The 12472-nt window shown below is 39.2% G+C and overlaps 2 protein-coding genes across 5 annotated transcripts in view; one reads left to right on the top strand and one right to left on the bottom strand.

The window, feature by feature from the left end:
* Positions 1-12472, bottom strand: part of LOC142942206 (interferon-induced very large GTPase 1-like) — a 71211-nt gene that overhangs the window by 43309 nt on the left and 15430 nt on the right. For 3 of the 4 annotated variants that reach the window (XM_076084442.1, XM_076084458.1, XM_076084465.1), the window contains one exon: positions 6518-12426. The exons of the other annotated variant lie outside the window; for it this stretch is intronic. In XM_076084442.1, the coding sequence (XP_075940557.1) occupies positions 7618-12426 (4809 nt within the window). In that variant the 3' untranslated portion in view covers positions 6518-7617. Of the gene's footprint in view, positions 1-6517; positions 12427-12472 lie in introns of those variants that run through there. 4 annotated transcript variants of the gene reach the window in all.
* Positions 4359-5596, top strand: LOC142942298 (galectin-2-like). The gene is made up of 4 exons (XM_076084570.1): positions 4359-4561; positions 4708-4787; positions 4916-5087; positions 5268-5596. The coding sequence occupies exons 1-4, from the start codon at positions 4553-4555 to the stop codon at positions 5412-5414; spliced, it is 408 nt and encodes a 135-aa protein (XP_075940685.1). The 5' UTR covers positions 4359-4552; the 3' UTR covers positions 5415-5596.

The raw sequence follows: 12472 nt of genomic DNA, 5'->3' as shown, positions 1-12472 counted from the left end.
ACCAACAATAAATCCCAAAACGCTGTTCCTCTGCCATGTCCTAAAAAAGAAAGAGGGGCTTTATGGCTCCAAGCTGTAGACCACACCAGCATGGCGTCATCACCAAGGCTGCACTCTCTATTGAGGGAAAGAAACACTCTGTCACATTACGAGAGAAACACCAAAATGCCGAAAAGTTGTAGTTTAGCAGGTTAACCAAGGCTTTCACACAGAGATTTGAGGCTCATAAGATATGTGAATATTTACTGTCAGTGTAGTAACTCTCTCAATGATGCTGCACACAGTTAGCTACGACTGATAGCTAACGTTAGCAGCATCAGTCTCCTCAATCTATATCTCAGCCTATAGATTACACAATTAGCTATTAACAGGTTTACAGACATCACTTAGCTTAATGTGAGTCAATCCAATATGTGATGTAATATGTATTGATGCTTTGCGGAGTACCTGTATCTGCCGGTCTAATGTAGCTTATATTCAGCCACTTGTTAGACGGGGGAAGACTGAAGGGACATGATGGACTCAAGTTCAACTTCAGGCAACGTTAGAAACCAGAGACATGAAATTGAATTGGATAAATAAGAGCCATTAAATGTGCCAGTGTTGTGCAACGTGAGGTTCCATCAAATATTAGTCTACTGGTTCATAAGAGCCCGTCCAAGGACATCAACTGTCCATTCTCTGATATACTCATCATTCCTGAGTGAATATCAGGAAGTTTATTCAGCCTGGTTATGGGAAGTTTACAAACACAAATGTCATGTCTATATTACACTCGTGAAGTGGACCTCACTTATGATGGCATCACTGCAAGACTAGATTTTTCACATTAATCTTTTTTATCCACGATGTTGGTCCGGGGAGAATTTTACAGAAGCTGTTTAGAAATGATAGCCAACAGACTGCCAACATTGTTTTTGTTGTTAATGTATTTGTTACGTTCCCCTATTAAAGTCTAAGGGATAAGGGGAGTAACACATTCCATAACCCAGGGGATAACCTTTATCTTCACATTGTTTCAAGGCAGCCATAGAGTAGTGCAAACGGACTTGGCAATAAACTGTTTCTGATTCAGAATCGTGAGTTTTGTCGTCCTCCCGTGGTCACAATGTGGAACTGCAAGAAATTAATAAAGACAACGTCATTGCAGACATACTACCACTTCCGGTATATACTTTCAGAATAAAGTGGCCAAACTGAATATCTAGATACGATAACATAAATCAATCGTCTTCGTAGCTACAGTTCATAAAGCGCATGAGGGAAACTACGACGAGCAAGGCGGTCATGTGACAATGTTACTGATAAGTAGCACAATTATTATTTTACTGTAACAGTTACGTTTCACACTGTGATAACTTGAGTTCAACTTTTACTGATATGTAGGACAGGATTGTTCATTGATTGATAACCATTGTCCACCAATACACATCTGTATTGACATCTGTGTTATTCTCACTGACGAATATATGGAGTTTGAGTTTTAAGTTGTAATAACTATTCAACTATTATAGCATACAATGATAGATTATTCTAATTGACAGTTTGGCCCCTATATTTTGAAAGTATTTACAATAAGTGTTATTTTGTCAGCATTGACGCTGATTAGATTATTTTAACATGTGACCTGGAGGGCAGTAAAGACACCAAACCATTAGCACAGATCACATTTGTATAAGCGACAGTGCAAAAGTTATTGGGGTGGAGATCTTTTATTCCATTTAATAAAAAGCGACCCTTATATTTTTGTTACACTCTACCCTTGACAACTGAACTTCCAGACATTTGAAATACGGAGCGCACCGTTACATCAAAACACACATTCACACCATCGGTAAATTAAAGTCCATTGCTCGCTGACATTCAAAGAGAGCGAAAACTGCGTGCAGCTTAAATTATCACGCGATTGAATTTTACTCACTAAATGAGTTCAACAGCAATGATTAAATAGATCAGATCTGCATTGAAAGGGCTACTTGATATTCATGATGATCAACGGGTCACATTGTAATCGTAAAATTAATTATTGAAGAGACATCCAGCGTTATTGTGAACAATAGCCCTGTGGTGAAGCCTGACCGGAGTGGCTTCTGAAGTGATAGGAGGCAGACAGAGAGACTTTGTCTAGATAACAAAGAGGTGGTTTATTTATAAAAGTGCCCTGCTACATGTGTAACCAAACGTATATACAAACAAAACAAACAAACAAACAGTTAACTTAACTGAATAAAACTCAACTCATCATAAAGTAACATAATCACATGCACACAGCTACACACTAATCTTCCTTTCTCCCCTGTTCAGTCAAAGTCATCTCGTTATATAGAGCCTTCTATCAGCAGGATCTAGTTCCTACCATGAGTGCAGGTGACACCAATTACTGACTCCAATAGTTAACAGACGAAAGCTATACCTTACAGCACCCCTTTAGGTAGCCAACAATTTGATATGGTTTACAATTTGCTATACACTCACAACAATGTAAAACAGATCACAACTAACCTACAAATCTGCCTGTACATACTCCCCCCCCATACTTGGTTTGACCCAATGACATCACTGATGACATCATCCAGTGTATAAATAGAGGAAATGGTTGGGTGCCTCCCCCTTTAACCTCTAGAGCACATGGTGGGTATGGTACACAAACAATTGACAAGCATGGTTTAGATTTATAGATCAGTGTAATATGGGGACAAATGGTGTGTTCTCACCCACTTTGTCACAAGCCCAATAATTAATATTAAAGCAATGTTCTTTAATTGATAGGATCAACTTAACAGACGGGTTGGAAACAGACAGTGTACTCTGGTTGTGTTTTTGCTCCATTGTAATCAGTAACGTATTGCGGACCTTCCTCAACGTGCAGAGTGGCTCCCAATCAAAACCTATTTAAATAGCTCTTGGCAGAGTAGTTTGTTCAAACACTTCGCATTGTCACTGTGGCAGCTGTTACTCACAACGTGTTCTGTGATAAAAGAGACAATTCATCTTTTTTACTAAATTAGTTCAACAGCAATGATTAACTCTTGAACTCTAGCCCTATTTTAGGCCTCTGCTCAAAAATTGCATACCCATGCTAAAGAGTGTAGATCTTTAACTACAAGGTCTATTTTAATAATGTTGATGGTATAATACAGGTAACACTTGTGAGATGTGTTGAGATGTGTAAATATTGTGTATATGTTACTGGTTAATAGTGAATGAAGATGGCACACAGCTCAAATTGAAAAGTTTCAGGTTCACCTGAAAAAAAAAGCACTTTTATTGATATTATTTCTTTGAAATAATGCAGATCCAAGCCTAAAAATACTCCACAATCATAGCACAACATGTCTGAAGTCTCCACAAACAAATTGTACGTCGATTTGAGTGAAGCAGGCTAACGTAATAGAAGTTTGAGTACGGAGAGGTCAGGCAGGGTCAAGCCAAATTCTTATTTTTGGAACCAACTGTTGCGCTGTTCTATTCTAATATTATATACTATATAACTATATATTTCACTTGTTTTATCACTACTAGTATTCAATCTATCCAAATACAGCAGTTTGGCATCATTTTGAGCCATTTTGAGCTCTCATATCTCTCCTCCATGGAATTTTCTCGTCTGTCTATGTAGCCTCTTCTAAGCCTATGATTGGTGGATTTCAGCATGTGACACCTTGTGCAATGCGGAAGAGACTCAGGAATGCAGTAGGAGGGTTCTTGAGTAGATTGACTTTTTAGCCACTAAAAATCCGAACAGTAAAATGCCGACCATCTCGTCATACTTGCACCCAGAAGCGCCATTTTCTCACACACACACAAAGGGACACGGAGAGAACACGGCTGAAATGCATTACCGTCAATTTCCAGCGTTTTTCTTCCAGAAAATCATCTCGTGGTATGATGCGTTTAAATTTTTTTGCTGTGGAGCAGTTTGTTGTTCGTTGGCTTTCTGGCTGTAACTATTTAATGGTTTCACGGAGAGGAATTTAGAAGCTATGGGTGGATTCGCGGTCGAATCCTCGTGCTTTCTGATCTATGCATCGGCCATGATAGCGGCCAGCGTTGTGTTGGGATGTGCAAACGGAGTGCATAGGTCGCCGATTCGTGTCGAAAAATACGTGATATTGTGGTACATCTTCTAGTTGCTTATATTAGTTGTGTATAATTGTGTTTGGAGTGTGTAAAAGGTGACTTACATGATAGTGTTGCCCAGATGTTGCTGTTTAATCTGGTATATAACATGTATACATGCAAAATATTCGCTCTCGATATGTGCTACCCCCCTTGAGCACGGAGCCCCCAAATTTGGGGGCGTTGTGTATAATAGAGCAGTGCATCTGCATTGAAAGGGCTACTTGATTATCATGATGATCAACGGGTCACATTGTTACGGTGACCCGTCCTATCACTGAATCCTTTGTGCTTCACATTATAAATTGGGAGAAACTTCACAGTCAGGCTACTTTCTTGTTGTCTTCTAGGTCAGAAGGCTGCTTGTGTGCCAACACCATCCTCTTACATCTTCCATTTGCTCCAGGACTGTCCACCAACACCAGCACCCAACATGAGCATGGTAAGTTTGACAGCTTTGTTCTTGCTTCTATTTAACTTTGCTTCTGTAATGTGTAGAATACAAATATGAGTACCATTATAACGCCAATCTTTTATTTTCTAATTAAATGGTTTGTTAATCCTGAACTGCAAAATTGTGTTTCTCAGCAACTTGAATTGAAGAACGTGATTATAAGAGCTGGAGATCAGCTGAAAGTAAAGGGGGTAATTCCACATGATGCTGACGGGTGAGCCAACCAAACCCATAACATTTGTTTTATATTCGCTTCTTCACTGAATAAAACGGTGATATTTATGCTGTGCAAACATGTCAATATTAAGACTACATCTGTTGTATAATCTCTGATCCACTCAGATTCGAGATCGATCTCGGCTGTGGTGCAGACGACCTGGCGCTGCACTTTAACCCTCGTTTCCATGACGACACTGATGGAGCCGTTCTTGTTTGCAACTCAAAGGCTGCTGGTTGTTGGGCCGTTGAGAAACGGGAAATACACAACCCCCTACAGAGGGGAGCAGAGGTCAAGGTGAGGCAATCTGACAGAAGGGAGAGAGAATGTGTGTATTTTGTAAAAAAAGAAAATCACAAGAAACTCATTTCCTCACTTACCTTTAGTGATATTTCGCCATGCAGGGAGATTTTGTTTGCAGAGATTTTGAGATGTCTGCTAAAATGAAAAGGTTTTACTGTATCTTTTCTCTTTCAGATGGTGTTGAAGCTGACTGGAGACATGTTTGAAGTGGAGCTTCCTGATGGACATGAAGTACAGTTTCCCAACCGTAATAACATGGACATCATCAGCTACATCAAAATCACAGGGGACTTCAAACTGACTTCCTTAAAGATCTGCTAAGAGACACAATTGCTGTTACACATGCATGACATGTTTATCGGTTTGGTTAAAGACAAGACTTTGAGACTTCAGTCATTGTAAGAAATATTAATCACTATGAGACGTAGATGTTCAGTGAATTGGAAATGTACCTTTATCTAAAAATGTCCTGTTGTGCACAAGAATATAAAATGTTTGTATTCAAATTATCTTGTTTTATTGTCTTTGATGGGTTGAGGCTTAAAACATACAACAAACACTAACTTTACATACAGTATCAGTCTAGTTGTGAGAGAGCAGCAGACCAAGAGAGACAACAAATCACTCTAAAAATAGTAACAGCCCACTGAGATTACCTGTGTAGCCTGTGAGTGGACTTCTGCTGCCTTCTGTGACCGAAAAAATAAACAGTCAAGAGAAGTGACCTGAGATGGCTTCGTGTAGATAAAGTAATATCTAATAGGACCAATGTGTCACTTTTATCAGAGAATGCACAAGGAGCTTTATAGTTATTACTGATTCAACTCTATCTCCAAAGAATGCATCATTGGGAGTCATTTGATCTGACGGATGCCATTTCAGTTTAGGTAGTTCTGTTTCACAAAGTTTTCAGCTTTTGCTGCGTCCAAACAATCTCAGTAAGATTTTACTCCAAATCTTTGCTCTTGTTTCAAATTCTTTATTTGATCAACTTCATGTTCTGTGTTTCCTCTTCATTTTCTTTATCGGTGTCCTTATTCATGTTTGCAACATACATCATGTTGCAGTTTACATCCATGTCTGTTTAAAATGTCTTCACTTCCATTATTTTATCTTATTAGACATTTGTGTGAAATTGTCATATTTAGCTTATGAATTCTTGAGTTAAGGCCAAAAACGCATTTTGTGACCAATGAATTTCCATCAAAATCTGATCAGTTCATCCTTGTGTTCCTGGGATGTATAAATTTATGAGACAGGATGTACAGACAACCCAAAAATATTATGCCTCTGGCCATGACTGTGGCTGGCGTTGAAGCATAACAACCTTGAAAAAATACACTACAGTATCAGAAATAAATGCACTGAGTCTTTGGCAGGTGTCAATGTATTATAAACACTAAGAAACTTGGTATTTCAGTAGATATGAGGAAGTTATTTTTATTGTAACATAAGTCAACAGATTTCTTCTCAATGACTTACGTTGTTTAAATCTGTTTACATCACTCTTGGATATCAGAATAGGATACAGTAAGTTTCTAAATAAAAACAACGAAACTCAAACTTATGTGGAAATAACAGATTGGTTTAAAGGAGATAAACATAACTTAACACTTCAATACTGATTAAAGATTAATGAATAATTATGTGAAAACAAGTATGATTTTCAGCAGTGTCGTGGTTATATTGGCAAAATCACAGATTGAATAAAAACAACAAAACTCATACTTGTGGGGATATAATAACCGATTGGTTGAAGTGAGATAGAAATAACAAAACTTAACACTTTATATACTTCATAATCATAAAGCATCCTTCACCAGTTATGTTTGAAATATTCTTTGAGAAGTTGTCATGGCAAACAGAAAACCTGATACTTCTTCAGGCTTTTACAGTTTCACAACAGTCACTCTTTGGTTCTACTTCACTTTGCAACATCTTCATTATGTTTTGGCAGCTACAAGCACATGAGCATCTCAACAAAACAATTCCCAACAAAACGTACGCCATGCAAAAATACAATCATACAATATTCATGACAGGGTTTATATTCATGACAAATTTAAGAAATTAATTATACAGGTTAACAAAGAAATATGGCTTCCATTAGTTATTGCTGCTATTGCTCCACAACTCTTTCCTCGAGTTTTACTTTATGAAAACAATTTTCATTTACAGAAATCCTCACAGACCAACTTTGTAGATGAGTCATTGACTTGAAATTAATATTAATATTTTGAGAATGTTTTTATGACTCACTAAATTCTCCACATTACTATTGTTCTTGTGCACTCTTTTGTTTTAAGTGTTAGTTTGCATGAAGTAATCTGATTCCTGTGAACCAGTCTAATCACGTGTAGTTTGTAATGATTCATTGACACATTTATTATTCACACAACTTCCCCCGTCAATGGAGAGATAATCAAACGTCAATGAATGTTGTTTTATAGGAATCTGACAAATGAATAATCATGTGAAAACCAGTATCATGGTTTTCAGCAGGGTTGTGGTTGTATTGGCTGACTCACAGTTTGAACATTTCATCCAAACTTTTAATAGCTTGTTCCTTAGAGTGTGTTTTCCACTCACTGGGAATTTCACCATAGTTCTGGAATTTTAATCCATAGTGGTCTTCCAGTTTCTTCTCAAATCGACTCACAAACCATTTCCAATATTCCAGCTTGGACCCATCAGGGGTAATTGCCCAGTTAGCAAAATTTGGGCCAGCAGTTCGGTACTTTTTATAGGGAATGACCACTTCTGAATCTCTGTTAGGGTAGAAACTTCCATCACTTGCAATACTTGTTGTGCAGAACTCAATACTCAGATCCACGGTGTTTCTTATGTGCCATCCCATAACTGCTGCAGATCGATGAAAAGACACGCTGTGGTCCTCTTTGTGATCATTTATGGTGTTGGTGCAAACAGCTGCACAGAATGGACACTTTACCCAGCAGCAGTCACACAGCTGATCGATGAGGATTTCATCAGGCTTCATCCTAAATTTCTTCATGTTATCCAGTGAGAGGCTGCTCAACTCCTTTATGATGGATACAAGACCTTTCTCTATCTCTTCTTTAAGGAAGTCAAAACTGTTCAAGTCACTGAAGTTTTGACAACTGATGGTATTGAATGTTAGCTTATCTTTTAGCAAACTGGAAAATTCGTCCATCCACATGTCTGGGCCTCCTTTGTGGGTTTTGACTTTCTCTGTTGCTTCATATAAAGCTTGACTAACAAGCCTGTTGATGTCGTCCACATTTTTCTTGAGTATATTCTGTGCTTTCCCTTTTCCCTGTCCTGTGGAGATGTATTTCCTTACTTCTTCTCTTATATACGTCTCTGCTTGCTTCCTTGGGTGATGGATGTAGGTGATAAAGTCATCAAAGTCCTCTTTCTCTGCGAGTGACTTCAACACATGTTTCTCCAAGTTCGACCTGTTCCCATTGAATGCTGGGTAATTGCACTTCATCTCATCAGTGAAATCAATGGCAGTCTTGTTATAGACTGCCTCTTCAGTGGAACTCTTCAGCTTGTCACAGATCAGTTGTCCAAGCACAACAGCAGATGAGCTTCCTTTGCAGAAGCTTGTGAAAATGTTGTAATATTGCATTTTCTTGCTTTCTACATAAGAGTGTGCATCATTGTTCCCTTTGAATGTCATGTGGGACTCTGAAAGCCATCTCTCTGCTCTGTGAAATACATACAGCAAGAGATCAACTGTGAACTCCTTCTTTAGAGCATATTTCCTCGTTGATTCAAATTCTGTCACCTTTTGTTTTACATCGTTGGCCACTTCTTGCAAGTAAGTTAGACTGTAGCCTCTTGTAGCAACAGGTTTGCTCTTAATTGCGTCAAGGGACTGTTTTTCAACATCGTCGATGAAGGATCTGATCAGTTGCTGTTCTTCATCCTGAAAATATCCCTTCCAGGAATATTTCATTTTTGTAGTTTGTTCTGAAACAAATTCAAGGAATCTCTGTCCTATTGTGTCACTTTCCATGTCATTTTCATGACCATGATGCTTGTTCAGAGATACATAATGAACGTAATCACCAACCTCTGCTATTTTTTTGTATTTGACACTTCTTTTGGATTCATTTATGAGAGACCATTCAAAACCAAGCTCGTAGAGGACAGTTGATTGATCTTCTTCATAGTTGATGTCCTCAATAGGTTTTATATCTTTAGTTAGTTCTGTAACCAAGTCACTCCAAACAGAGTTGAACTGCTTTTTAAGTTCTTCTTCATCTTCTGCCTTGTCCTTTAACTGATGAGCGAGTTCTTTGCTCTTTTGTAGCAGCTTGTTCTCAAACAATGTCTTCTTATCATTAAGCTTTCTACAAGCCCCTTTCTGCTGGATGACTTCATCCAGTTTTCTTTGAACTCCTCTCAATAGTTCATCATGAAACTCCTTGATTTTGCTTTCAAATCGGCCTCGCCACTGAACCAACATGTCTTTGTCTCTGTCATCATCAAAGTATGTTGTCATTGCTTTTTTGATTTCATCATAGGTTTTGTTCGATTCTTGATGAAGATGATTGAGCTCGACCTTGTCAAGTTTTCCATTTTGAATTTTGGTATGAAGCCCGTCCTCAATGGTCAACATGTTGCTCCTCAGGGTCCAGGTCCAGTTCCCATACTGGACCTCAAGTTTTCTGTACACTGCAATTTCAAATGTGTTTTTAAAACTGAAAACAAATTGCTCGTTCATCAGGGCATTCCACAGGTCCTGAATTTTGCTTTTGAACTGCGAGAGAGTAATCCCAGCAGACTGTTTCGCTTTAGAGAGGATGGTGGTCTTCAGATCTTGGACACTCTCACTATAACCTGGATTTGGAGGAGCCATAGGTGGACTTCCCTCCCAAAGCTGAGCAAAGTATTTCACATCTTTCTGCACATCAAATGCAATGACATCACTGAAGCACTCGGCATCACAAACCTCCTCTTTGGCTGCTAGTTGGGCCATCTTGTCCAGTTTTTCTTGCAGCCGTCTCTTTCCATCCATGTTTTTCTCTGTAGCTGCAATATCTGTAACATTCTGATGAACAAACACACAACTTGGAGAAAGTTTGATTTTCTTCATCCTCATGAAAGCCTGAACAACAATCTGCAGAATATCTTGCATCTCCGCTGGATTCTCTCCAAAGATGTTGATCAGTGTCATGTTTCCCAGACCAACAACAAATGTTGCCAGTTCATTGTCGTGGTGAAGAGTGGCTTTACCTTCCAACTCAAGAGCACGCAGTCCTTCAGTGTCCACCACTAGTACATAGTCAAACTCAAAGTCTTCCTTGATCTCCTCTGACACTTCAACCAGCTGCATGAAGGCACCCTTGGTGCACCTGCCAGCGCTCACTGCAAACTGTAACCCAAACATGGCATTCAGCATTGTTGATTTTCCGCTGCTTTGTACGCCCAACACTGACAAAACAAAGACTCTCCTGTCACCCAGTTTCTTGATGACTTCATCTAAAAGACCAGAGATCCAAGTTAAAGGTACATGACCTGCATCACCATCCATCAGCTCCATTGGGTGTCCTGATATCATCAGCTCTGCAGCCAGCTCGGGGTATTTAGACCAGTCAGTCTGTCCCCTCTCTGGTTGTTTCTGTGGAGATGCATGAGCTTCATAGATCTGTCCCATTTCTCTAAAGATGTGCTCCAAGCCAAAAGTTGCTGACTGTAGTTGTGTTGATATTTCATCAAGTTCAGTTTGCTTTCTTTTTAGATCAGATTTGACATGCTTGTTCTTCAAGTCCAAGACCTCAGCCCACTTTTTATCATAGCTTTGGAGAATTGAACCGAGGTCGTCTGTGGAGAGGGCATCTGTTAAGATCTGAGTCCATTTCAAGAAATAATCTTTTTCTGTTGCTGACAAAGATGAGAGGCTTTCAATGAACAACTTCATTGGTTCACTACAGGAAGCTTTGCATTGTTCTTGTCGTATTTGCATCAGTTTCTCTTGCTTTTCACATTTCTCATTCTCAGTGTTTCCTTTGAGGTGATACAGTTCTTTGTTGATTTTGCACCATTCCTTCCACAGTTGGCCTTGACAAGGGAGATATGTATCTTTGATCTTTGAAACATCCATCCCCTGAAGCAAGTCCACAATTTTCATCGCAGCAGATTTCCCTTTTTGGCAGGCTTTGTCGTCTTCATCCAGTTTGACTCCAGAAACTTCAGCCATGGATTCAAGCTTGAAGGTTTCATGTGAACCAGACAAAATCTTTCCAATGATTTTTTTCAGCTCTTCAGAAACATCTGACTGGCTTTTGTCGTTTAAACCCATTTTGTATTTTCCCTTTTTCATCTGGACAGCACCACCATCGCTATCAGCAATGAGAATAATGAGAGGCTTTGTAGACTTGTGAAGGGCTGAGATCACTGCACTGCTTTTATCATTTTTTTCCAGAGTTGGTACAAGTACAACATTGACTGAAGATTTGTCAGTCAGTATGTCACGCTGTTTTACATTTGACAGAGCATCACCATGAAGATTACAGAAGGCAATGCAGTCAGTGAAAGCATCACTGGGTTTTCCAGCAGGGCAGTACCAGGCAATCTCTGCCACACCATCCATCAGATGGCGAGACTTGGTACTACCTGGGCAGTTTCTGTCGAAGAAGGTTTTGTGACGATTGTTGATCAAAGTGTTCATCAGCTCAGATTTAGACAGAGATGGTGAACCCAGGCGGAGAAATGACACCATGGGTGTCTCAGCTTTGCAGATGGGCATACTCTTCATGTTGACAATGTTAGTATTGTCTTTCATTTCAGTTTTCTTCCATGTTTTTCTTATTTGTCTGAATGTCCACAGAGGACAGCCAATATCCATTGTTACTGGGTCAGGAACAAGCAAGGGTAAGGCGTACTGACATTGTGATAGCTTTGTAATCATGTTCTGCTTAAAAAAGCTGTCTGAGCAGTGAAATACTGCCATTTGAACATCCATTGGATGCACGTGAGTCTTGAGATCTGATTGATCAGAGTTTACATTGGTGCTGTAAAGAGCATCAAGGTTATCGTCGTCTGTGTCATCAGTATCAGACACTTTAACAGGGTTTGAGTGGCTCACCTCAGGACTGTCTTGTCTGACAGGAATATATCTGGCTCTATAGTCTAACATCATCAACTTCTGAATAAAAGTATGAGCTACATCTTTCTCAGACATGTCATGGTTCTGTTTCACAGGTGGACCTACTTTGAGAACATCTGCTGGTGACAATTTCTGTTGCTGTTTGTCTGGAAGCTGAAGTCTGTCAAGCAGTGCTTCAGTTTCTCTTTGATGTTGTTTCTTCCTGCTGATCCCCTCAGAAAACTCCACTGACTTCTGTAAATAAGTAAATAAACATGTAATGTATGTAGAACAATATAAT

This window comes from Anarhichas minor, unplaced genomic scaffold (assembly GCF_050575085.1).
Source record: "Anarhichas minor isolate MPS153535 unplaced genomic scaffold, ASM5057508v1 ptg000007l, whole genome shotgun sequence".
Lineage (NCBI taxonomy): Eukaryota > Metazoa > Chordata > Actinopteri > Perciformes > Anarhichadidae > Anarhichas > Anarhichas minor.
This window is presented reverse-complemented; position numbering and strand designations above follow the sequence as displayed.